The 19,347-nt window shown below is 31.6% G+C and overlaps 1 protein-coding gene across 1 annotated transcript; it reads right to left on the reverse strand.

The window, feature by feature from the left end:
* Positions 1-17,426: 17,426 nt before the first annotated feature.
* On the reverse strand, positions 17,427-18,817 carry LOC127097001 (1-aminocyclopropane-1-carboxylate oxidase homolog 1). The gene is made up of 3 exons (XM_051035523.1): positions 18,285-18,817; positions 17,891-18,212; positions 17,427-17,805 (listed from the first exon to the last, which is right to left on the reverse strand). Exons 1-3 carry the CDS (start codon positions 18,770-18,772, stop codon positions 17,554-17,556), a joined length of 1,062 nt encoding a protein of 353 aa, XP_050891480.1. The 5' UTR covers positions 18,773-18,817; the 3' UTR covers positions 17,427-17,553.
* Between the last annotated feature and the right edge of the window lie 530 nt (positions 18,818-19,347).

Here is a 19,347-nt window from a genome sequence, read left to right on the forward strand (position 1 = left end):
GATATTAATTATTACCTCCAATTCCATTTAAAAGAGAAAATTTATTTATTAAATTTATTGAACAATCAAAGTATTTAGATTATATAATAAATAAGATACATTTATTATTCAACGAATCTAAAAAATCAAATTTTCTTTTATAAATAAAATCAGAGAAACGCATGTTTAAATTCATGGTATTTTATTTATTTATCTCTAATAAGGTGAACTCGAACAATCAAACTACGTAACCCAAAAAAAACTATAAGAAAGAATCCAAAATAAGTCAAAGGTTTATGTTATCATTGGAGTCTCAAACACAAAGACTCATCTTCTAGATCGCATATGGAGAAGAAAGAGTCCGAACAAACAAAGTTGTGACAAACAAATTAAAATAGGGACTCAATCTTTTTTAAAAAGAGGAACTTTAAAATCCTAGACAGATATTCAATACTATGAGTAACCAAAGCATGATAATGTTTCAATATAGTGCGGGTCTTAATCTAGTTATAAATAACTACAAATACACTCACACCTAATTATATAATTCAACCCAAATCCATTAAACTTGCAGAACTTGAGAAATTATATTTTGAAAATATAAAGTCACATAGCCAATTTCACTACCATCGTGCTGGTCAAATCCAGTAATGCATCAGAGGAGAAGTCGATTCTCACAAACAGCGTCACTATTTCGCTTGGAAACCAGAAATAATTAGTGAAATGGTGAGATGATTTTGGATCGGTGGGGTAAGTTTCTGGTATAGCAGAGAGTGATTGACCTACAAGGTTAGCACTACAACGTCGAAGTTAATGAAAATATAAGGAGTAATGTGAAAGTGGAAATTAATTTAAATCATACATTTTCTTGATGTGAGGCACCTTTTATATATATATATATATATATATATATATATATATATATATATATATATATATATATATATATAATGTCATGCCTCGTGATTTGGAATGTGAAAGACCATTATAAGATATCTTACGACTGTCAGAGACTCATAACTTAGATAAGATGTGTGACTTTGCAGCATGATTGGACTATACACTCCTTGTTCTAGTGGAATAATCTTAGATTGAAGATTGAATCTTTCTCTTATTGGGCATTTGCCCTAACCATAAAAAATTTCAATTTTATAGGAAGAGAATTTGTTTGGGTGTATTCACATAATAAATAATATATTAGTTTTTAATAAGGGATGGAAAACGGGCATTTTGTCCTGTTAAGATCCATTTCACAAAAACCCGCAAAAAAATAGGATAGAGCAAGACAATCATAATTGAGGTTGTTGACCTAAAATTTTGGACCACCCCACATAAAAATGGTTGTGGAGATGGTCCACATTCGTTACATTTTAAAGTTATAAAATTATAAAATTATAAAATACATGAATATATGTATATATATATATATATATATATATATATATATATATATATATATATATATATATATATATATATATATATATATATATATATTATATATATATATATATATATATAATGTCATGCCTCATGACTTGGAATGTGAAAGACCTTTATAAGATATCTAATGACTGTCAGAGACTCATAACTTAGATAAGATGTGTGTCTTTGCAGCATGATTGGACTATACATTCCTTGTTCTAGTGGAATGATCTTAGATTGAAGATTGAATCTTTCCTTTATTGGGCATTTGCCCTAACCATAAAAGTTTTCAATTTTATAAGAAGACAATATGTTTGGGTTTATTCACATAATAAATAATATATTAGTTTTTAACAAGGGATGGAAAACAGACATTTTGTCCCGTTAAGATCTGTAGCGGGGTTTTCGTTACTTTTAGGCTTATTGACTAAACCAAAAGTAAACATACAATTCGAGTCGCCACCGCACTTTTAGTTGTCCAAAGGAAAGGCTTAAAAGCGAACAAAAGCCAAGGTAAGAATTTTTTCAAATCAAAAACTAATGAAAATGTCAGAGATCTAGGTAAGGGGGTCGGTTATGAAATGGGAAGGTTTTACGCACCCAAAACATCCTTAGTACTCTAAGGGAACCCTTTTTGCAAATATGTGTTATAGGTTGGTATTTATGAAAAGATTTATATAAAAGATTAGGGGGATGAGAAGAGAATAGATTATATTTACAAATTTGTTGTTTGAATGGATGAACCCATTGCCTACATGCCATCACAAAGGAGGATCAAAACCTCGTAGTTCGGGGTAAAAATCACAAAGATTGGTGAATTGATTTGATCAAAATCCTTAAGGTATTTTGTTATCAAAGGGAGAAAACTCAACCTAAACCAACAATCCACCATGTGAGGAAGTCTTAAACATACTAGTGAGGGGTTAACCCTATAATAAGTATGGAAGACTTATAATCCAATCACTAAGGATGAGGTGAGATTTACATCAACCACTATGATAACTCAAACCTATGACTAATATTTTATGAAAAGGTTTTAACAAGGGTGGCCATTGGAACCACAAAAATAACTTGAAGTGAGTTATATTTACAAGTTAGATTTACTTACAAAATGAAGTCAAAGTTGAATTAAAGTTTATTCACAATGAATATTTGTGAAAATGGTTTTGAAAAGTCAAAGGCATAAGGCTTAGGTTTCTAGTTTGAAACAAAGTCAAAGTTTGAAGAAAAAGATTTTGGCTTGGGTTAGAGTGAGGAGAAGAAGAGAAGGGCTAGTCCTAAAGCATACAAAGATAAGAGAGAAAAGATAAACCCTTGGAGTTCCTTTTCTTGAAATCATAGAGATGATTCAAGATGCTCCTTTCCTTTGGACTTAACACACAATCAAGCAATCAAACAATTGGGATTCAAGCTCTAGGATCTCCATTTGGCTTGTCTCTCTTAACTTGGCTACTCATGACAATGGTCCTCTTTTTACTATCTCAAGATGGAATCCCTATCACACAAGAGCAAACATCAAAAAGTTCACAACACAATAAGAGGATGGACAAAGAATAAGTTTAGATGAGAAATCCTTTAAAGTCAACTTTGAAATTTAGCATTCTAAAGGCATGAGGTCTAGTTGCTCTTCAACAAGTTTAGCATTCTAAAGGTATGAGGCCTAGTTGCTCTTGAACTCCTTTAAGCATAGGTATGTCCTAATTCTAAGTCCTTTCTCCTTTTTGCATTAGATTCACACAAAATAAAGACAAAGCAATCACAAGACAACAATATATTTATATACAATAATGAGCTCAAATGAGCAAAAGAAAAATGACATAAACATAAAATATGTGCTCAAGTGAGCAAAATGAAAAGCAATATGAATAAATGAGCAAGAAAATAAATGGCATTAAAAGTAAAGGGCAAGAAATTAAATTCTCAAATTAAAGTTAGTAATTAGTGAAGTTATGTTAGTTTCTCATAAGACAATGTAGCGCTATGTTAAGCAATCGTAAGTGGACTAATGTAGTAGTCACACCTATATTAGGTCGGTCAGTAAAACTATAGGCAAATAAACACAAGTTAGAGATCATGACTGGTAAGCCAAGCTCCACAAACTTGCCATGCCAAAACAAAAGGGGAAGGGCCTTGTATGGACTTTAGATCATTTGCTTGACCAAGAAGAAACCTATCTTGGACATAAAACAACTCACTTGATCTTGGATCAAGTTGAGTTTGGTTTAGATCAAAGACGGTTAAACCTCTCATTTGTCAAGACCAACCATAAGACATTAACTCATTGGCCAAATGATGAAAAGAATGGGATGAAGATGAAATGGAGGGAAAGAGAATTCAAGTATCAAATTCAATTGATCAAATGTGAACCAAGTCATCATCAATCAATGCCAAACAGAAAAGAAATGAAGATTACAAGTCAACAAGTCAACCATATTCTTTTGGTATTTTTTGAATTAAAATAAAATGCAAAATAAAATAATCAAAATATGGTCAAACCTCAAATTTAATTCAAATCAACTTCAACAAGTCCAATTAAATTCTCATAGGTCTAACATGGTCAAATAAACTTTGACTAATTTTCTCAACAATTTTGGAAATCAAAAACTATTTAAAAATAATAAAAAATAGCACAATATAAATTAAAATCTCAAATAAATCTCAAATCAAATAAGAAATTGATGAGACTATATCCATAGGTGTTAGGAAAATATTTTTGGATTTTTCAAATATCAGAAAGTAATTTAAATTGAGTTAAAACTATTAAAAATCAAATAATTCACAAAAAATATCAAATGAAGTCACAAAAATAATTAAAAATCAAAATAAGAAACTAGATTTTCCAAGAAATTTTTTGGCATTGGTCTCATATTTTTGTGACTTCAAATAATTTTTTTATGAATTTTTGAAAATTAAAGGAATTAACTGAAATTAAAATGAAAATAGAAATAATGGAAAATCCAGCGCCATATGATCAATTCATTAAAGGACGTGGATTGGATGGATGGATCAGATGCAAAGGCGCATGGTACACTTGAGTCAACCGCGCGGCATGATGATTTAAAATAAGTAAACATAACGAATGCATGAGATTATAACGTGGCCAAGCAATCCAAGGGCTGGGAAGGTGCACACGTGGTGATGGTGGGGGAAACCACCATCTTCTCCAATGAGATACGAGAATCCGGCCACCACTTGCAGAGAAATTTTTTATAAAGAAAATAAAAAACAAGGACATCAAATTGAAGCTCAGGTGATGTACATCACCACTTTGCCCATGGATCTTCCTCACTCTTCCTATATTGAGAGAAATGTGAGATGGAAGATCATGGTGTGTCAACTGTAAATGCACGAAATGAAAAATTGAGACCACCACTGGCCTGCCTCAAGTGTGAGAACTTCAGAAAACCACACAAACAAGAGAATACTACATTGTATTGCAAGATCTAGATCCAAAAAGTTTGAAGTTCTACCTCTGAATTGGAGCTCTCAAGGCCACGAATTCTTCAAGATCTTGATTCCTTTCTACTCTGGAGATGTAATGGAGATGATAGGCTAAGGAATTGAGCTTTGAAAATCAACTAATGATGTTGAATTTCAAGCTTGAAAATGAGAGAAAAAATCTGAAAAATTCCTTTGGTAATGGTTAGGATTCAGTGCTGCAACATTTCAGGTCTCCAAAAGGTTGATGAATGAATGAGAGGGAGCTCTTATTTATAGTTGAAATGTAGTTGAGTTCATGATTCCCTTGTGTGCATGGCAATTTGAACTTTGGTGCATGGGCCTGTACAGGCGCATGTTGTAATACCCCAAAATTTACCCTTCATTTTTCCTGGAAGCATGGGATTATGTTTTACACTTCATTAGCATCATATTAGGTCATACTCATTACATACTGCATTAGTGACATGGAGATCAGCTTTTGATTGATCACTCTTTAATAGAAGGAGCCTACACAAAGCAAGATTGAGAATTGGACTTCATTTTCTAATTATACAAGTCTCAAGGGTCTCAGGGGGGTCCAAGTATCTTATTATGGTCCTCAGTTCATCAGTGAAGGATTCAAAGCTATCAGAGTGTTCATCTGGATTTAATCAAAAATTAGGGTTTCATGGCTACCTGCAACAGGAAATGTTTGGTTGGAAGTAGAGGAGCTCATCCATGTCATGATTAGAGAGGCATCTTGGCCTAGGAAGATTCACAATTATCTCAGAAAGATCCATTGGCAATCAGTGCAATCAGTTCCTGATCATTTTGCCCTAAAACTAGGGTTTGGTATAAAATCAGTTTATTTCTGATTCTTTGGGTGAAACTCTTTTCCATGGTCCTCCATATGTCCACAAGGGTCTACATACAAAAAATCAGCTCTTTATTTGAGCTAGAAGTGCTTCAATTGATCAATGGAATCGGGAATCAGACAGTTTGGGAAAAGTCAACTGTGGGGCCAGAAAAGTCAACTCCTGACATTTCGAGAGTGGAATCATCAAGATAAAAGCTCCATTTGAAAATTTCTCCAACATGAACGTTGTTCCTCTTGTTCCAAGATTTCTAGAGATATAAAGTTTGCTCCATTTGGATTAGAATTGAGAAAGTTATGCTTAGTCAAAGTGAGACATTTTTTTAGGACACTTAGAAAAATTTCTAAGTCCAAAATCTTCAAAATTTGTCAAGACTTCTTGGTCAGTTTTCTTGCACTTCAAGGCATTATTTGAAAATAATTTCTTCACAACAACTGTACCTTGCCATGTCCTCTTTCACATCCTTTTGGAATCATCTCATTTGGATCCATGGTTTGAGAGATACACTCATTTAAAGTGGGCATCATGACTTGATTTTCTAGGCAGATTTTGGGTCTGGCTGGCCCAATCAGATTTTCTAAGCATGCTGCACAAACCAGTCACGTTTTTTACCTCTTTTGGCCATGCATTGGACATCCATTCGCTTAAGTTTGGCCCAAAATAACAACATTTTACACCTCACTTCACAATTTTATTCTTATGAATAAATCACTTATTAAAAAGCCCATGAGAACACCTAATCCACCCTATTTAAGAAGCTGAAACCCTAACCCTAAAGGAACATTGGAATTTCGTGGCAAGGAGACAAAGCTTCATCACATATCAGATTCCATTTCACTTCTATTTTCCATTAGGTAATCATCTCTTTCATGGCCATGTTTTGATATATCTGCGCTTGCTTACCATGTTCATCACCATTAATCCTTCCATTTTCATATTTCTTTTTCTTATTTAAAATATTTTCTTCCTCCACAAAATTACCCAAAAATATTTTTCACTTTTCTTAACGTTTTATTTAATTTTATATAATTTTTATTTTCGTATTTTTTTAATATTAATATTTTATTTTAATTATTTATTCTAACTGGTCCATTTTAACACATTTTTTTTATTGGTTTTATTTTTATGACTTAAAATTATTGTTAGCATTTCATTTTTGGGATGAAGTTTTACCACTGTATCATGGTCAACCTGACCTTTTCTTGGAATTTTATTTCACATTTTCAATTTATTTTGGATTTATTTTTGACCTAGTTTGGTTGGTGGACTTTTAATTTGACTTCTGTTTTATTTTAATTAATTTATGTACCAATTTTCATTATTTTTTATATCTTTTTGGGGGGTGATGATTTCCTGACCGTACCTTATTTATTTTAATTTTTCATAATCTTCTTGATTAATTTACTATTTATTCTTGATTTATTTATAACCTAGTCTTATTAATTGACTTTTGGTTTGACCTATGTTTTGTTTTAATTAATTCACGTGCCAATTTTCATTATTTTTAAAATATTTTTGGGGGATGATGATGTCCTGACCCCACCTTATTTAGTTTAATTTTTCATAATTTTCTTGATTAATTTGCTATTTATTTGTTATTTTTTAAGTTGACTTGAATTTTCAGTTGACTTCTTTATGATCGATGTTTGACTTAGGGATTGCTTATGGCAATTGAAGAGATCTTTTGATCCTCCCTTGTTCATCTCATATGACATGTACTAGAGGCCTTTTACCTTGATTTTATTTGGTCCTTACCTCATTTCCTGATTAAATTATTCAGTGGACCCATCGTGTGTGTATTTTCATCTGTTTGATTCATCTATTATCTTTTATACTTGTTTCTCTCATTCATGCTTTCTATTGCTTGATTATTTAACATGTTCATACTCCCATGCATTTTTTAAATTCTCCATTATTTGATTCTTTGGTTTGATTATATATTGTTTATTTATCCGATCTGATTGATAATTGTTGCCTACTTGTATGATGTATGAGGCATATATTCTTATTGTTTGTTTGCCATGAACAATCCCCATTCATAACAAATGTACCCCTCTCCCATAAAGTGTATAATATTTATTTCTTTATTTCTTTAGCCACCTGTTAATACAAAATTAAAACGAACATTCGATAACCATTTCAAAATAAGATCAAAAGCTCGATCCAACATCGAGTAATCATTTTCAAAACTTAACAGAACCAACACGCATTCATCCATCCTCTTGTAAGTCGATTGCCTCAGGCATCACCATCTACCTGTAAGTCGATTGCCTCCGGCATCGCCATCTACCCTTATCCGTAACTCCTCTTCGCGCTCCATCCGTCGACTCTTGTTCCGTTTAGGTAGCACCCATTAGGTAGAACCCTTTGTATGATAACATAGGTAGAATTCCCTTATTCTTTGCATATTAACATTAGGTAGATGTTCCCCTTTGTAAATCCTAACACATAAGTCCATATTGCATGACAACTCTAGAGCAGAGCTTCCCCACTTTTAGACCTTCCGTGCGTCTCCAATCTTGTGGCATGTTAGTCCGTTCTATTGCAAAGAGGTAACTGCCTAAGACTCGATTCAGCGAGTTGCGACACCTACTGCTAGGACGTTGAACACACTGCCCACCCTCCTTTGACACAGTTGGTGTCCTCTTTTGTAAGTCCATGTTCAGATGGCAATCCTTAACCCCTAGTTAGCCGAACTACGTTTTGCTCTGATTCTCATTCTAGATGAGACACGTAGGCATAAGGCGCGACATCTTAACGAGTACACTTCTCTTTAGCCCATAGGTAGCCGAGCTACGAAGACTCCGATTCTCATACTCAGATGAGATACGTAGGTAGTGGATGCGACATCCTTGCGAGTCATTTTCTTTTAACCTTCCTTTTAGTAAATAGTGCTTTAGATATACCTACACCCTTTAGACTAGAACAACACTTATGAAAAGGGCTCCCTAGGAGTACCTAGGATGTTTTGGGTGCTTAAAACCTTCTCATTGCATAACCAACCCCCTTACCCAGATCTCTGGCATTTTTACTAGTTTTTGATTCGATAAAACTTTTAGGTTTTTGTTCGCTTTCTAACCATTCCTTTGGATAAATAGAAGTGCGGTGGCGACTCGACTTGTATGGTTTACCTTGGATTTAGTCAATATCTCTAATGGTAACGAATACCCCGCTACACATATGAGGCCCAATGATGGGTGAAAAACCAAGCTAAACTCAATTGAAATGGAATTGGACGTGTACATGTGATGTAATCAGCTTGCACATTAAGTTTCAACATGAAATGCAAAAATGAACATAGAGAAAGAGCTCTTCGAAACTCACCAATGGAAAGTCCAAACAAGTAATAGGAGTAATGGTTGAAAAGCCCTTAAAATAAGGAACAAAAGTCATGTTGAGTAAAAATTCAATTGGCATTTGGAAATTAATGAAAACTGACTGTGAAAGTTTGGGTACAAAACTTGTTTAAGTTTCCTTTGAAAATTTTCACAAAAAGCAAACCTATTCAACCCCTCTGCTTCCATGATGCAAGCTTCAAATGGAAACACTTACAACATCAAAGTTGTATATCTTTTCAAGATTATCAATTTAGACTTAAATTTTGAATCATTTGGATTTTCCATGAAAACGTTATGGGCATTTGAGGTTAGGTACTTTTTAAAATTCAATGACTTAGGTCCAATGTGACCTATAATGTTTTGTATTATCACATGTATTGCTTTTAGGATTATGAAATTTTGTCCAACATAACATTCGAAGTAGACATATCAAGATTTCCAATGCATTTGGTCTCACCTCAAAATCATAAAAATTAAGGAAGTTATGTCCTTGGTAAGTTGACCCAAAATTAAGGTTTCAGTCAAAATGACCTATAATGCTTTGAAATGAATTATGACCTTCCAAGTTTGAAATGGATTTTTAATGAACAAGAAAGTTTCTCATATGGTTCTTAAGAACATTGTTGCTATTTGGGTCATCTTCATTTGACAAACACATCAAAATTTGTATCTCAGTGATCCGCAGTTTAGTTAGATGACTTGACTGGTCAACTTTTCAAGGCCAAACTTCCAATCTTGATGAATGAATGATTGAGGATCCTAAAATAGGATCATATATGCATAAAATAATGAATTAAATAGCTTCCCTAGATTTAATTTGATCATAGGTTGAGGTTGCTTAATGAGTAAGGCACAGTCAAGGCAGAGTTGAATTAGGGTTTCCGTGGGAAACAATCCTCAAGCCCTTTGGGTTATCTTGATCAAATTGGAAAATTGAGATACTTGGGAGACATATATCATGATTAGGAACTTGGTGAACCATTGTCATGCTTTTTCTCATCTTCATCTGGGCATTGCATTAGCTTAGGAGCCTCCTAGGAGCATTGGAGCACATGATCACTTGAGCTTCAAAACAAGAAGAGTTAGTGACATATTTTTGTGCTTTTGGTTAGTAATTAAAATAAGAAAAGAAATAATATATAATACAAGCATGCTTGGTGGTCTCAAACCACTCACACAAGTCCCAACCCCAGGGTTAAGGAACCAAACATGCTATAATCCTTGAGGCAATGCACTGAGCAATGATATGATGCCATGAGGGATCTTAGGATCAAAATTAGGGTCTTACAAGATCCATTTCACAAAAACCCGCAAAAAAATAGGATTGAGCGAGACAATCACAATTGAGGTTGTTGACCTAAAATTTTGGACCACCCCACATAAAAATGGTGGTGGAGATGGTCCACATTCGTTACATTTTAAAATTATAAAATTATAAAATTATAAAATTATAAAATACATGAAAAAAATAGAGAAAACACATTAAATGATGCACGTCCAAAACTTTGATCTCATAAAAAAAAAGTTTGAACAAAAAGGATTCTCACCCCTACTTTTTGACTTATGCAATGATATCAAAATAAAAAGATAGTAAATTATGTTTCATTAATATGTATTGATAATATGATATGTTTTCCTTAAAAACGGCATACACTAGCTGGCATGTTTTTTTTCTCAAACAAGCAGTATTGTTAGGCTATGTTTGGCAGTTAAAGAGACAGGATTGTGACATACCACCACCCACTTCATTCCACTGTACATAGAAAGTGATAACACAAAGCTGAATATTGTACTTGAATCCACTCCACTGCATAGAAAGTGATAACCATATAATGTGTTTCATAATTTCCTCACGTAAATGTTGAATGAACTTATATCTAATAATTACTTTTTCATAATTGTGATTCTCATAACTTTAAAGTGATATTAATTATTACCTCCAATTCCATTTAAAAGAGAAAATTTATTTATTAAATTTATTGAACAATCAAAGTATTTAGATTATATAATAAATAAAATACATTTATTATTCAACGAATCTAAAAAATCAATTTCCTTTTATAAATAAAATCAGAGAAACGCGTGTTTAAATTCATGGTATTTTATTTATTTATCTCTAATAAGGTGAACTCGAACAATCAAACTACGTAACCCAAAAAAAACTATAAGAAAGAATCCAAAATAAGTCAAAGGTTTATGGAATCATTGGAGTCTCAAACACAAGGACTCTTCTTCCAGATCGCATATGGAGCAAAAAGAGTCCGAACGAACAAAGTTGTGACAAACAAATTAAATCAATCTTTTTTAAAAAGCGGAACTTTCAAATCCAAGACAAATATTCAATATTGTGAGTAACTGAAGCATGATAATGTTTCAATATAGTGCGGGTCTTAATCTAGCTATAAATAACTACAGATACACTCACACCTAATTATATATTTCTACCCAAATCCATTAAAACTTGCAGAACTTGAGAAATTATATTTTGAAAATATAAAGTCACATAGCCAATTTCACTACCATCGTGCTGGCCAAATCCTGTAATGCATCAGAGGAGAAGTCGATTCTCACAAACAACGTCACTATTTCGCTTGGAAACCAAAAACAATTAGTGAAACGGTGAGATGATTTTGGATCGGTGGGGTAAGTTTCTGGTATAGCGGAGAGTGACTGACCTACAAGGTTAACACTACAACGTCGAAGCTAATGAAAATATAAGGAGTAATGTGAGAGTGGAAATTAATTTAAATCGTACATTTTCTTGACGTGAGGTACCTTATATATATATATATATATATATATATATATATATATATATATACATATATATATATATATATATATATATATACATATATATATATATATATATATATATATATATATATATATATATATATATATATATATATATAATGTCATGTCTCGTGACTTGGAATGGGAAAGACCATTGTAAGATATCTAACGACTGTCAGAGACTCATAACTTAGATAAGATGTGTGACTTTGCAGCATGATTGGAGTATACACTCCTTGTTCTAGTGGGATAATCTTAGATTGAAGATTGAATCTTTCACTTATTGGCCATTTGCCCTAACCATAAAAATTTTCAATTTTATAGGAAGACAATTTGTTTGGGATTATTCACCTAATAAATAATATATTAGTTTTTAACAAGGGATGGAAAACGGACAATTTGCCCCGTTAAGATCCATTTCACAAAAACCTACAAAAAAATAGGATCGAGGGAGACAATCATAATTGAGGTTGTTGACCTAAAATTTTGGACCACCCCACATAAAAATGGTGGTGGAGATGGTCTACATTCGTTACATTTTAAAACTATAAAATTATGAAATTATAAAATACATGAAAAAGAATAGAGCAAACACATTAAATGATGCATGTCCAAAACTTTGATCTCATAAAAAAAAGTTTGAACAAAAAGGATTCTCACCCCTACTTTTTGACTTATGCAATGATATCAAAATAAAAAGATAGTAAATTACGTTTCATTAATATGTATTGATAATATGATATGTTTTCCTTAAAAGCGTCATACACTAGCTAGCATGTTTTTTTTCTCAAACAAGCAGTATTGTTAGGCTATGTTTGGCAGTTAAAGAGACAGGATTGTGACATACAACCACCCACTTCATTCCATTCTACATAGAAAGTGATAACACAAAGTTGAATATTGTACTTGAATCCACTCCACTGCATAGAAAGTGATAACCACACAATGTGTTTCATAATTTCCTCACGTAAATGTTGAATGAACTTATATCTAATAATTACTTTTTCATAATTGTGATTCTCATAAATTTAAAGTGATATTAATTATTACCTCTAATTCCATTTAAACGAGAAAATTTATTTATTAAATTTATTGAACAATCAAAGTATTTAGATTATATAATAAATAAGATACATTTATTATTCAACGAATCTAAAAAATCTATTTTCTTTTATAAATAAAATCAGAGAAACGTGTGTTTAAATTCATGGTATTTTATTTTTTTATCTTTAACAAGGTGAACTCGAACAATCAAACTACGTAACCCAAAAAAAACTATAAAAAGAATCCAAAATAAGTCAAAGATTTATGGAATCATTGGAGTCTCAAAGGCTAAGACTCATCTTCCAGATCGCATATGGAGCAGAAAGAGTCCGAACGAACAAAGTTGTGACAATCAAATTAAAATAGGGACTCAATCTTTTTTAAAAAGCGGAACTTTCAAATCCAAGACAAATATTCAATATTGTGAGTAACCCAAGCATGATAATGTTTCAATATAGTGTGGGTCTTAATCTAGTTATAAATAACTACAAATACACTCACACCTAATTATATAATTCAACCCAAATCCATTAAAACTTGCAGAACTTGAGAAATTATATTTTGAAAATATAAAGTCACATAGACAATTTCACTACCATCGTGCTGGTCAAATCCTGTAATGCATCAGAGGAGAAGTCGATTCTCACAAATAGCGTCACTATTTCGCTTGGAAACCAGAAATAATTAGTGAAATGGTGAGATGATTTTGGATCGGTGGGGTAAGTTTCTGGTATAGCGGAGAGTGACTGACCTACAAGGTTAGCACTACAACGTCGAAGTTAATGAAAATATAAGGAGTAATGTGAGAGTGGAAATTAATTTTAATCGTACATTTTCTTTACGTGAAGCACCTTATATATATATATATATATATATATATATATATATATATATATATATATATATATATATATATATATATATATATATATATATATATATATATATATATATATATATATATATATATATATATATATATATATATATATATATATATATATATATATATATATATAGATAGAGAGAGAGAGAGAGAGAGAGAGAGAGAGAGAGAGAGAGAGAGAGAGAGAGAGAGAGAGAGAATGTCATGCCTCGTAACTTGGAATGTGAAAGACCATTATAAGATATCTAACAACTGTCGGAGACTCATAACTTAGATAAGATGTGTGACTTTGCAGCATGATTGGATTATACACTCCTTGTTCTAGTGGAATAATCTTAGATTGAAGATTGAATCTTTCTCTTATTAGGCATTTTCCCTAACCATAAAAGTTTTCAATTTTATAGGAAGACAATTTGTTTGGGTTTATTCACATAGTAAATAATATACTAGTTGTTAACAAGGGATGGAAAACGAACATTTTGTCCCGTTAAGATCCATTTCACAAAAACCCGCAAAAAAAATAGGATCGAGCGAGACAATCATAATTGAGGTTGTTGACCTAAAATTTTGGACCACTCCACATAAAAATGGTGGTGGAGAAGGTCCACATTCGTTACATTTTAAAATTATAAAGTTATAAAATTATAAAATACATGAAAAAGAATAGAGCAAACACATTAAATGATGTACGTCCAAAACTTTGATCTCATAAAAAAAAGTTTGAACAAAAAGGATACTCACCCCTACTTTTTGACTTATGCAATGATATCAAAATAAAAAGATAGTAAATTACGTTTCATTAATATGTATTGATAATATGATATGTTTTCCTTAAAAGCGACATACACTAGCTGGCATGTTTTTTTTCTCAAACAAGCAGTATTGTTGGCTATGTTTGGCAGTTAAAGAGACATGATTGTGACATACCACCACCCACTTCATTCCACTCTATATAGAAAGTGATAACACAAACTGAATACTGTACTTGAATCCACTTCACTGCATAGAAAGTGATAACCACACAATGTGTTTCATAATTTCCCCACGTAAATGTTGAAAGAACTTATATCTAATAATTACTTTTTCATAATTATGATTCTCATAAATTTAAAGTGATATTAATTATTACCTCCAATTCCATTTAAAAGAGAAAATTTATTTATTAAATTTATTGAACAATCAAAGTATTTAGATTATATAATAAATAAGATACATTTATAATTCAACGAATCTAAAAAATCAATTTTCTTTTATAAATAAAATCAGAGAAACGCGTGTCTAAATTAATGGTATTTCATTTATTTATCTTTAATAAGGTGAACTCGAACAATCAAACGAGGTAACCCAAAAAAAACTATAAGAAAGAATAAAAAATAAGTCAAAAGTTTATGGAATCGTTGGAGTCTCAAACACAAAGACTCATCTTCCAGATCGGATATGGAGCAGAAAGAGTCCGAACTAACAAAGTTGTGACAAACAAATTAAAATAGGGACTCAATCTTTTTTAAAAAGCGGAACTTTCAAATCCAAGGCAAATATTCAATACTGTGAGTAACCGAAGCATGATAATGTTTCAATATAGTGCGTGTCTTAATCTAGTTATAAATAACTACAAATACACTCACACCTAATTATATAATTCAACCTAAATCCATTAAAAATTACAGAACTTGAGAAATTATATTTTGAAAATATAAAGTCACATAGCCAATTTCACTACCATCGTGCTGATCAAATCCTATAATGCATCAGAGGAGAAGTCGATTCTCACAAACAGCGTCACTATTTCGCTTGAAAACCAGAAATAATTAGTGAAATGGTGAGATGATTTTGGATCGGTGGGGTAAATTTCTGGTATAGCGGAGAGTGACTGACCTACAAGGTTAGCACTACAACGTCGAAGTTAATGAAAATATAAGGAGTAATGTGAGAGTGGAAATTAATTTAAATCGTACATTTTCTTGACGTGAGGCACCTTATATATATATATATATATATATATATATATATATATATAATATATATATATATATATATATATATATATATATATATATATATATATATATATATATATATATATATATATATATATATATATATATATATATATATATAATGTTCATGCCTCGTGACTTGGAATGTGAAAGACCATTATAAGATATCTAACGATTATTAGAGACTCATAACTTAGATAAGATGTGTGACTTTGCAGCATGATTGGACTATACACTCCTTGTTCCAGTGGAATAGTCTTAGATTGAAGATTGAATCTTTCTCTTATTGGGAATTTTAGCTAACCATAATATTTTTCAATTTTATAGGAAGACAATTTGTTTGAGTGTATTCACATAATAAATAATATATTAGTTTTTAACTAGGGATGAAAAATGGACATTTTGTCCCGTTAAGATCTGTTTCATAAAAACTCGCAAAAAAATAGGATCGAGCGAGACAATCATAATTGAGGTTGTTGACCTAAAGTTTTGGACCACCCCGCATAAAAATGGTGGTGGAGATGGTCCACATTCGTTACATTTTTAAATTTTTAAATTATAAAAAATTATGTTAATGTTAATATCCGTAAAAAAAATACATGAAAAAGAATAGAGCAAACACATTAAATGATGCACGTCCAAAACTTAGATCTCATAAAAAAGAAAAGTTTGAACAAAAGGGATTATCACCCCTACTTTTAGACTTATGCAATGATATCAAAATAAAAAGATAGTAAATGACGTTTTATTAATATGTATTGATAATATGATATGTTTCCCTAAAAAGCGACATACACTAGCTGACATGTTTTTTTTCTCAAACAAGCAGTATTGTTGGACTATGTTTGACAGTTAAAGAGACAAGATTGTGACATACCACCACCAACTTCATTCCAATCTATTCCACTCTACATAGAAAGTGATAACACAAAGTTGAATATTGTACTTGAATCCACTCCATTGCATAGAAAGTGATAACCACACAATGTGTTTCATAATTTCCTCACATAAATGTTGAATGACTTTATACCTAATAATTACTTTTTCATAATTGTGATTCTCATAAATTTAGAGTGATATTAGTTATTACCTCCAATTCCATTTAAACGAGAAAATTTATTTATTAAATTTATTGAACAATCAAAGTATTTAGATTATATAATAAATAAGATACATTTATTATTCAACGAATCTAAAAAATCAATTTTCTTTTATAAATAAAATCAGAGAAACGCGTGTTTAAATTCATGGTATTTTATTTATTTATCTTTAATAAGGTGAACTCGAACAATCAAACTACGTAACCCAAAAAGAACTATAAGAAAGAATCCAAGGTAAGTCGAAGGTTTATGGAATCATTGGAGTCTCAAACACAAAGACTCATCTTCCATATCGCATATGGAGCAGAGAGAGTCCGAACGAACAAAGTTGTGACAAACAAATTAAAATAGGGACTCAATCTTTTTTAAAAGGCGGAACTTTCAAATCCAAGACAAATATTCAATACTGTGAGTAACCGAAGCATGGTAATGTTTCAATATAGTGTAGAAACTATTTATTATAATATATTAAATTTGAACCACGTACTATCATATTGACACTTCAATATAATTTGTGCCATATCATCATTATTTATATGTGATGCATCATTATTCATTATAACCGCGCATGGTGCGGGTCTTAATCTAGTTATAAATAACTACAAATACACTCACACCTAATTATATAATTCAATCTAAATTATATTTTGAAAATATAAAGTCACATAGCCAATTTCACTACCATCGTGCTGGTCAAATCCTGTAATGCTTCAGAGGAGAAGTACCATCAGCACATTTTGTTGCATAGTGGTGTACAAACTCTGAAATTGTAGTTTCTCTATATTTCGGAGGATTGTCATTAGATAAGAGTTTTTTTATAGGACCAAACGTTTTTGTAGATTGATGATTAAGAGTGCCAAAAAAGCTTGCAATAGAGACTCTTGGTTCAGCATTTTTAGCCTGTACTCTGTGTTGAACACTCTTGAATTTATCATTAGTTATAAGCTGAGATTAAAAAAAATATTCTAATTAGCCACAACATTGATGATAGGATGAAAACCAAATAGAAAAAACAAAAACAAAAACATGCCTGTATAAAATCTCCAATGTTAACGACAAGAGCACCGTCGACCGGAGGCACATCAATCCACATGTCTTTATGAAGAATTTGGAGGCCACCAACATGATCTTGTAGAAGCACCGTCAGGAAAACAACATCAGAATGTTTTATAGTTCCCAAAGTTAATTCCGGTTCAGGACATACCGGATAGTAATGGCCAAAAGCATATAAGCCGTCAGCACAACCGTAATCTCTTAAATAGTTGGGATTCAAACCAAGAGCTTCTGATAGTAACTCAAACAATATATTCCCCAGTTTCTTCACTTGGTTCAAGTATTTCAACAATATCTCCCTAGAAACAAATAAAAATAAGCATGATTATGGTTTAATTAGGAGAAGATTAACATTAATTAGCCAAGATTACCTGCATACAATTGGCAGATCTTCTGGTTTAGGTGGAATCGGAGCCATGTTGCAGAGGAAAGAATCTTTCCAAGTAGCTGCAATTGCTGTATATAGTTTAATATTACTATAATACATGAAAGGTTTTGGTTCACGAGTATAAAACTTCTTCTTCACCTCATTATCTTGTTCAAAAAAACTTAACACTCCATCCTTCATTTGATTCAAAATACTCACAGGGATGCCATGATTTACGATCTGAAAAAATCCATATGTCTCTGATGCATCTCTAACACTTTCAACCACTCTTTTGCGAGCACGTGGATCTTCGTGAATGTTGGTAAGATCTATTACAGGAGGAGTAGTATACTTTTTTGTAATTTTGGTGTTATCATGTGGATGATGGAAGATACGAGGGACCTTGGTAATACCTGCATCAACAAGTCCTTTGACACCAAGTTTTGTTTCATCAAAAGCTTTTTGTTCTTTTACTCTTTTTGAATCTGCCATGGTAATTTCCTTTTCAATTGGAATAGCCTTAAACTTTTCTACACAATATTCTTCTCAAATCAATTCAAACAAGCTATATAAATAGATATTCTTCTGAAATGTTTTTACTAAGTTTTTTGCATTGTCAAAAAGAAATATTTTATTTATTCAAAATTCAATATACTTTCTTTTTCAAAACTGAATACTTTCATTTTTTTTTCTTCAAAATATTTGAAACTCAGTTCCAACGTCCACTTGCAAAGTTTCATTTGAAGTAAAGCAAAGTTTTTTGCATTGTCAAAAATAAATATTTTATTTATTCAAAATTCAAATACTATCTTTTTCAAAACTGAATACTTTCATTTTTTTAACTCATTTTTTTTCCAAGGCAAAACCAAGTTTTCAAGGCAAATGGGCATTTACTAAACAAATGCAACGAGGATTCAACAATTTGAAAATAAATAGAATACATTAAAGGGAGGCAACACCCTCTAATCATCTGATGCGGATGAAAAAATTTGAGATGAAACTATTGATTAACTTAATTCAGAAAATCAAGAGTCGTCATCGAACTTTATTGTTTTAAAGGAAAAGGG

Source organism: Lathyrus oleraceus, chromosome 6, assembly GCF_024323335.1.
Source record: "Lathyrus oleraceus cultivar Zhongwan6 chromosome 6, CAAS_Psat_ZW6_1.0, whole genome shotgun sequence".
NCBI lineage: Eukaryota > Viridiplantae > Streptophyta > Magnoliopsida > Fabales > Fabaceae > Lathyrus > Lathyrus oleraceus.

What these genes read in the sequence shown, in the direction of transcription:
- LOC127097001 (XM_051035523.1), bottom strand. Translation starts at nt 18,772, where the DNA reads ATGGCAGATTCAAAAAGAGTAAAAGAACAAAAAGCTTTTGATGAAACA. An exon ending in GATCTGCCAATTGTATGCAG is followed by an intron (nt 18,213 to 18,284) that starts GTAATCTTGGCT and finishes ATTTGTTTCTAG; the next exon opens with GGAGATATTGTTGAAATACT. An exon ending in ACATTGGAGATTTTATACAG is followed by an intron (nt 17,806 to 17,890) that starts GCATGTTTTTGT and finishes TTTTAATCTCAG; the next exon opens with CTTATAACTAATGATAAATT.